The following is a 9,235-nucleotide window of genomic DNA, read 5'->3' on the forward strand; positions in this document are numbered from 1 at the left end:
CTGTGCTATAGGTCTGAAATGATGTGTCAGGAAGTCTCACTGAGAAAAGGAGACAGACAGATCTAACAAGGAAGCTGCTGGTGTTCTCAGAACAATGGACTGACCACCCCAGAATCAACATCATTGAATGCGTTTGGGATTATTTGGATCACGAGAAGCAGAAAATCCAACCAACTTCTAAGGCCGAAATTTAAGGGTGTGGAAAATATCCCTGCAGATTTCTCTGAAAAACAAAGTGAGTCTCCTGAAAAGAATGGAAGCTGCAACAAAGGTAAAGGGTGGACACACTACATTATTAATGTTAATTATTATTAATTTTCAGTTTAAGCTTTTGTTTCTTTGATGCTGAAAAATGAACAACATAGTTAATAGCTGTTTTTGACTGCTGCACAGCACGTAGGTCATGCTTCAGACAACAGTGATGCAATGCATGTAGTGGCTGTTTACATGTAAACAGTAATTGCTGCCCAGTTCCATGTTTAGTCGTCATAGGTATTTATAGCAATCTAATAGAGTCTCATACTGACTGAGATCCAAGCAGTGTCCCTCTATGTTTTCTTGCCTGACACTAACAAGGCATGATATTCAGAGGGCAAATTTCTGTACTCCTGGCTGACGCTATGGTTATGCAACAGACCACAAGCAAAATCACAACAGCTGCTCTTAAAGGGCCAAGGCCAATCTATGATAAGGAGTATGACCGCAGACAACCAACCCACCAACAAACCCACAAACACTAAATCTAATCCAAGGTTATCCTGCTTCCTTTGAATGCTTCATATTCCAAAACATGTGTCTTATGAACTTTGGCCCTGAGAGCCACACAACCACAGTCACATGCATTAAAATGCTCCAAGCATGGAATGCAACTTGCTTTATTTTCTCTCCAAATACAAGTTATTCATTTTATCAAACTGGCCTCAATTTAATTCATCATATCACATCCTTTATGTTCAAATTCAGGAGACTCGCCTTCAGTATTCCAAAGAAACATGAAGGGATATTTTTCGTCACTTCCAAATTTCACTTAGAAAACGGTTGAATTTTTTGTCCGTCACAATTCAAGTAATTCCCAACACATTTGGTGATGTTGAAGTCTGGACTCTGGGGTGGTCAGTTTATCGTTGTAAAAATACAAGGAGAGTCTTTTTGTTTTATTTGCAATTTTTTTTTTTATTAACTTAATTTTCTCAGTGAGGCTTCCTGACAGCTACACATCCTTCCAGACCCATAGCGCTGAGCTGTCTTCTCACAGTGGAAGGACGGACAGAACAGTGGAGCTTGATTTCCTCCTCTCTGTCAAAGACGAAAGCTTTAAGCGCTGTTTATCTGATGGGGACAGTTGTGATAGTCTACCAGGTCACACTTGCACGCTTGTCACATTTCTTCTGTATCTTTTGATCATTTTTGATAACCCCCCCACCCCCTTTGTTTTTCCTTTAACTTTCTCCCTCCTTATGTAAGTGGATCACATTATATCTAAACTGCTTAGAAAGATCTGAAAAATGAATAACCTGCCTATCTCAACATCGAATCTTGTACTGGATCAAAAACCACAAGTGATACGACAACATGGACAGTGACCTTCGATCAGGAACTAATTACACCAAAAAACCCACAGTATTGCTTTCGGATCATCATAACCAACATTCCTGAAGAGCGATAAAATACGCCCTTCGCTATTCCGATCACTCGCCTACATCAAACAACACAGGTCTTATGTGATGTCTGATGAACAGCTGTAGATAAATCAATTCATGTAATAGATTCAAGAAAGGCACGTATGCATTCTTGTGTTTCAGCTGAACTTTAAGTCGTGATGATGAAAACAGGTGAAAAGTCAACAAGTCGCAAAATATAAATGCTCCTCTTGCTGACGGCCCTCTTGCTGTGTGTTCCACTTTTTAATAACGTGGAAAATCAGGTCTCCAGCACGGCCCAACCACAGGGCTCAGGATCATGTGACCGACTCCATGTTACCCATGTGTTCTCATCCTTATCTGTTTTGGGTGAAGGTTTTAGCGCAATTCCCCTGCTGCAAATAGCCTGTGGCAAATGTAGAGTATATACAGAGGACAAAACAGCATGCAGGTTCCTGGTTCTGTTGGATAAGCTGCCATGTGAGCAGCTATTAGTGTGAAAGGCAGGTACATGACTGAGAAACAAATACTTCCAGAAAACCATTCAAAAAGCCTCCCACTGAAAAGCTTGGCAATTTGATAAATACATTTATAAGGGTTGTACAAACTAACATGATTTTTGCTTCCGAGGCCAAGATTCAATCTTATTTTTTTTTTTGTGTTCCTCTATACATCATTCCAAATAAAAGGTTCTGTGCAGGTACATTTTTCATTCATCAACGTACAATGTAAATGTTCCCCTAAAGGTACAACAGTGATTTTAAGGTCCAATTGCCCACCGTAAACACGTTTTTCCAGGTGAAAAGTACAGATTTGTACCTTTTCGTAACTGAATTTTTAAAAAATAGAACTGTAAAATAAAAGCCTGGAGGCGAGACGGGGTGTGTGGAATCAGTACAGCTTAGAGAATATCATTTCAGTGGATTATGGTTCAGTTATGTTCCCTGACTAAAGGTAGCAGGATGTACCCTGAGGGTACTGCCACAGTGAAAAGAGGGGAACTGCCCCAGTGACAGTTTCATACCTTTTTTGTATGTGTAGAACACCATCAGTTTTCTTTTTGCTTTATACAAGTTGTTGGGAGTGGGCTATACAAATACAAGAAATAATGATTACTATCAACTTCAATAGAGAAATAAAAAATGTTTTTCCATTATACATTGGCTGTTACAAAACCTGTTATACCCAAAATCAGTGCAAATGGATATACAGCATTTTTAAATAAAATTAATTTGTCCACTATCCAGGATTAGCTTGGCGTAGAAAAAAAAAACAAAAGACTCTAAAACAGCATGTACCTGGGCAAAACTTATCAAACCAAAAAATTTAATAAAATAGCGCATTATATCGTACTAAAATCTGCAGGCCTCAACTTTAACTTTTTTCCAAGCTTGCCCAGTCCAAGCTCACCGTCCCGAACCAAATTTCTACTGTCCCGAGCAAATGTTTGTATATGAAAGTTTTACTCAAATATAAAATCAGCACATAAGCTTTATATTATATTACATTACATTTAGTTAAGTAGGTGTACATTTTAAACAGGTGTACATTCTCACAATACACTTTCATTTATTTTCTTTTTGCTGTAATGCAAAGGTTTCATAACAGCAGGACTGTGCTGCAGCTCCTCCACAGCCACAAATGTGTTTATTATTGGCTTGCCATCCTTTAAGAACCTCACCATCACCCCTTCAAGGTCTCTTGCGCTGGCATCAGTAGAGGCATCAGCCCAAATGCCAATAAAAGCTGGACAACTGGAGCTCTTTCAGACTTTGAGATTTCCCAATTTTTTTTTTTAAATCTGAGATTCCTATAAAGCAGAGTATCATGGTAAACCTAACGTTTTTTTTTTAGCAGGACTGCTAAAAAATGTTTTTATAAAAAATGACAGAAGCACCATGAAGATTCCTTTAAGCAGCAGCCACGATGCTAAAGGGTGCACTTTCTGTATCACTGCTATAAGTTAATGCTCTACTGTGCACAGAACACTGCATGTGGTAAGAACTCAGGCTGCCTGTTACCAAAACAAATAACAGTTGTTGTGTAGCAGGGGCAGTTAGCCCATTAGGATCACTGGTGCTAAAAGATGAAATGTGCGATAGGTTTGATTTGAAAACAACATCATCTGACCAGGATAAATTAGTATGCATGAGTTCCATATTTTGGCCTAAACAGATAATTCATGAAGTAAATATGTGAAACGGTTTGATTCAAGAAGTGCATTTTTACTTGAGGCAAGGAACAACTGCAAGTGACCTACATAGGCCATAAAAGTCAATACCACAGTGTTGTTAATGCAGTAAATGTGAAAGATTTTTGTTAATGTTGTTGGGGACGTGTCTTGTTGCAACCAAACATATTTAAATAACAAATACCAGGCCACTTCCCCGTATCGTAAGCCTAACCGGCATGGCTGTTTTTAGGCCTCAGTCGGATGTTATGCCACCAGTCAAACCAAACATTGCTTCAAAATGGCCATATTTATGCAGAAACAGATTCTAATCTAGTGCTGGGTGATGCCATACACTCCTCTGCAAAAAAAAAAAGGCCAAAATAGTTTTTACTGGTGGTTTTGGGCTGGTCGGAGTCCAGCTGTAAATCCTATGGAGAATATTTGGTCTCACATTAAGCACAAACTAGCTCAGCAATGTCCACCATTTAAAGAAAATCAAAGGGAAAAGCTCTCCCACACTAACTTTCTATCTATCTATCCATTGCTGTTTATCTATTTGTTTACTGATTTATTCTTAAGTTTAATGTTTTGTCATTTTGGGCTTGGCCTACTTTTTGCACAGGAAATTACACCGATCAGGCATAACATTACGACCACCTCCTTGTTTCTACACTCAGTCCATTTTATCAGCTCCACTTACTGTACAGGTGCACTTTGTAGTTCTACAGTTACAGAGTGTAGTTCATCCGTTTCTCTGATACTTTGTTAGCCCCCTTTTACCCTGTTCTTCAGTGGTCAGGACCCCATGGACCCTCACAGAACAGGTACTATTTGGGTGGTGGATCATTCTCAGCACTGCAGTAACACTAAACACAACACAATCTGTGCAGCAGCAGATGAGCTATCGTCTGTGACTCTACATCTACAAGGTGGACTGACAGGGTAGGAGTGTCTAAGAGTGGACAGTGAGTGGACATGGTGTTTGCAGAGAAACAGATGGACTACAGTCTGTAATTGTAGAACTACAAAGTGCACCTATAGAGTAAGTGGAGCTGATAAAATGGACAATGAGCATAGAAACAAGGAGGAGGTGATAATGTTAAGCCTGGTCAGTCTACTGTATTGATTTTATTGATTACATAGGAACAGTATTAACTCTTCTTTCTGTAAATGACTGTCTTCAGGTTTACCCACAAGGCTTCAACATTTAAAGAAGTCAAGGGGAAAAGCTCCCCCACACTAACTTACTATCTATCTATTACTGTTTATCTGTTTGCTTAATGATTTGTTGTTAAGACCATTAAAAGCTTAATGTTTTGCCAGTCTGGGCTTGGCCCATTTCTTCGCAGGAGTGTTCTCTGATAGTGAAAAGGTAAGCATTCCATTATAAGATACTATTAAACAGTTTGTTTTTCATTTTTAATGAAAACAAACAGCTTGTGTACTTTACACATGTCATCCAGGACCAGACTAGACCAATTTACTGAGTGCTTCAGATTGTTTTGGCAAAGAGGTTTAAAATCCATAAAACTAAACAGTTTAATATGTCCTTCCAGGAAATGTGCCTTTTTCTCATCTAAGATTTAAAATACTGCGTAAGGTCTCCGCTGGTATAATTTTAAAACAAGAGAACAGAAGAAAACAAGCCATGTCAGGTTTGTAAGACATCATTTTAGCACGGTGCTCAACAGAACGGGATCATTAACAGTAATAATGCTAAATTACATATTTGGGCTGAAAAATGTGGGGAATAGATCAAATCTTTTTGACCAATATGGTGACTGTGATTTAATCTATTTTATAGATTAAGGATCTCTTATTTTGGCGAAGAACACCAGACAAGTCCACCTGCTCTGCCTTGAGGCTTGGATGCTGCCAGTTAGTTATGTATGCAAGTGTTTTGTGGCCTCTGACTGGTCTATAGGAGGTGCACAAGCTTTGTGTTATTAGGTTAAATTTCCCCACTAAAACCTTAAGACAACAGTACTGGGAACACAGGATGTGAATAAACTGCAGCTCTTGCGATCTGAACACTGCACTCTTTCAAAGTAGACCATATATATATATATATATATATATATATATATATATATATATATATATATATACACACACACACACACACACACACACATACATATATATATATATACACACATACATACATACATACATAGCTGTTGTCAGAACGAAACCTTGTATCTCCATTTTTGCCGATTTTTGCCAAAACAAACGGCCAAAGACGACTTGGAGAAAAGTCTGGTTCCATTGACTTACAATGCATGTTTTTTCCTTCTCCTGTAAAGTTACCCTTTTGGAGATATAAGGTTTTGTTCCGACAGCTGCGAGATTTTATACATATACATACATATATACACACACACACACACACACACACACACATATACATACATACATACATACATACATACATACATACATATACACACACACACATATAAAGTCTATTAGTTTCATTACATACCATATGATACTGTGATATATTTGGAAAATGTGATAATGAATTTTAAAGTGAATCGAGTACATTCCACCCAGCACTGTTCTGATGTCTTTTGCTTTTTTCATTGATTTATAACTTTAAAACCCTCTGCTGCAATCAAACTATAACATGTGCTTCAATGACCTTTGAACAGATGAGGCTCTTTATCTGACATTTTATCTTTATAATCATTATAATCCGTGTGTTCCCGAAGAAGCTAACCTTATTATGATCATCTTGGGTTGTCTGTACTGCAGTCTGTGTTAACTCAGTGCCCTTATTAGTGTTGCCATGACTGGACGTCTAATAACAAGCAACAATTTTGTTCCGACGTAAATCAAATCTTATGAAAACAACACAGGATGGTGTTTATGACTCTGTTGACCCATTTAAATTTCCAAAAAACAAATTTAGTTGATATGATAAGAAAAAAATGCCACAGAACTTGCTCTGATTGGCCCAAAGTGATCAAATGGTTCTACAAGGGTTCTTTGATAAAAGCACTGGCTCTATTTCCAACCATAACTTCTATAGAGAACCATTTTATGCTTAAACTGTTCTTTGCAAAGTGAAAGGATGGAGAATGTGTTGTATATAGAACATAAAAGGGTTCTTCTATTGTAACAAGCTTGACATCGTATCAATCACAGAACCCATTTTGGTGCCACACACTTAAAAAAAGAGCTTCAATGGTTCTTTAGTAAAATACAATGGTTCCATATAGAACACTCACAGAACCATTTGCATGCTTAAAGGGTTCTTCGTATGGTGAAACGGTTCTCCAGATTGATGGAGAATGTGTTGTATATGCTTCTATATGGAACCAAAAAGGGTTCTTCTATTGTAACCAGCTTAACATCACAACAATAGCAGAAACCTTTTTTGGTGCTATTCACTCTTAAAAAAGGTTCTTCATGGGTTCTTTAGTAAGATACAATGATTCTATATAGAACTACTGACATTCAAAAACCATTTGCATGCTTAAAGGGTTCTTCGCATTGTGAAATGGTTCTCCAGACTGACGGAGAACATACTGTACATGGTTCTATGTTGAATCCTTTTGAAGAGTGTTCTATATAGCATCAAAAAAGGTTACAAGCTTGACATCAGAACAGCAGCAGAGCCCTTTTTGGTGCTTTATAGAACCATTTTCAAAAATGGTTCTGCACAGAACCATATACAACACTCTCCATCCATCTGAAGAACCATCTCACCACTCAAAGAACCATTCAAGCATGAAATGGTTCTTCATAGAACAATCCCTTTACCGAAGGACCATCATTTTAAGAGTATGGTTGTAGCTTGGATAAACATCTAACGTTAACAGCACCGTTTAGATTTCTTTATTGCATCTAATTTGCATAACTTTATATGCAAATCACACTCGGAGGCCTCGTGTGACCAAAAGACTGCACATCATAATAACCCCGCTTTTTAGACATGGTTTTCAGGTTTGTGTTCAGGGAGGCTCAGAGAACCAAAGGAAATCTCCCATTTCAGATATGGACTAACCTCCTAGCAGGTGCGGAGACAGGTGTGCAGGTAAGGACCCGATTAAAAGCCTGGGGCCGGACAGGTCTCGTTCTCCATCCGTGCCATCTCCTTGTCTCGGTGTCCCCCCGCTGCTCGGTATAACCCTGGACTGAATCAGAGAACTGGGTCTGCCGTCCGCCCCGTATCGGCCTCTCTGCGCCGCCGGCTGACTCCCCGCTCCGCCCGCGTAGTACCTCAGCACGGCCGCCCTGCCAGAGCCGCCGCCGGTGGTGGCGGAGGGCAGGTCGGAGCCGGAGTAAGCTCGGACACGGCCGTTCGCCGCCGGGCTGCTCTGTTTCGGTCCCATGGCTGAGCTTTTTTTTGTGTTATCCAAAAGTTTCGCACTTAAACACTACGAAGGGTACTCAAAACGGAAAAGAGCTGCTTTGGTTCTCGCTAACGTTAAACGGGTTAAACGGAGCCGAAGAGGAGAAGGTCCAACGGTCCGCTGCACGGCAGTTGGTAAACTGTCATGGCTGAATAAAGTGGTTTTTTCCAGCACACTTGTTGCTGTTCGGCGAGTGAAGTTTCCAGCAGGCCTGCTTAGGCTTTCCACAACCAGACAACCTGAAACGAGACTAAACGCAGAGCTCTGTCCGGACTGAAGCTGCTCTGGGCGCCGTTAGACGCTGCATGACTAACGGCTCCTCTCAGGAAAGTTGACCGCTGCTGGTAAACTAACCGCCAACCGAACCGGCTCGTGCGGACAGAGCGCGAGACGCAGATTAAGCACCGCGTGAACGGCGCCCTATTCGCCACGCCCCCTTCATTGGCGTCTGGTGACGTCAGCCCACGTCCGCGCCCCCAAGGTTGAGGCGCCCTAATCTCTTTCACTTGGCAAGTCCTCAAAAGGGGAATTCCACCAATTTTTCCAAAAGAATTCCACGATTTCGTCGTTGCGTTATAAACAGCGGTGGGCGAAGTGCACAAATCATGTGTTTCAGTTAAAGTCGAGACACCCAAGGTAAAATATTACTCCAGTAGCACTAGAAGTTCCTCCCTTTAGACCTCCACTTGAGTAAAAGTACTAAAGTATTTACCTTCAAATGTACTTAAGTATCAGAAGTAAAAGTACTAAAAGAGTAATTCTGGCTCTGATGTCCTGTTATCATTTTTATAACCAGACTCGCTTCATGAACTCATTTCAGGTGAAAGTCCTCCAGCGTCTCTCTTGGTAAACCAGTCTTTTAATAGAACGTCATTAATTAGTGCTTTAATAATTAATAAGTTAGGTTAGTTCATCATTTATGTTGAACAGACTCTCCCAAAGTTTTACGCTGCTGCGCTGACGTTGAACCGCGTGCTGCACTGGGTCGGTATGACCAACAGGTCAAAACCAGCTCTAAACAAAGTGACCGCTGGGCCCTGATTGGTGCTCTGGCTTTGCGC

General features: G+C 40.1%; 1 protein-coding gene across 1 annotated transcript in view; it reads right to left on the reverse strand.

The window, feature by feature from the left end:
• Window positions 1-8,599, reverse strand: part of znrf2a (zinc and ring finger 2a) — a 23,381-nt gene extending 14,782 nt beyond the window's left edge. Inside the window, exon 1 of the mRNA XM_017700573.2 lies at window positions 7,826-8,599. Coding sequence (XP_017556062.1) covers window positions 7,826-8,153 — 328 coding nt within the window. The 5' untranslated portion in view covers window positions 8,154-8,599. The remainder of the gene's footprint in view (window positions 1-7,825) is intronic.
• Between the last annotated feature and the right edge of the window lie 636 nt (window positions 8,600-9,235).

Source organism: Pygocentrus nattereri, chromosome 1 (genome assembly GCF_015220715.1).
Source record: "Pygocentrus nattereri isolate fPygNat1 chromosome 1, fPygNat1.pri, whole genome shotgun sequence".
Classification (NCBI taxonomy): domain Eukaryota; kingdom Metazoa; phylum Chordata; class Actinopteri; order Characiformes; family Serrasalmidae; genus Pygocentrus; species Pygocentrus nattereri.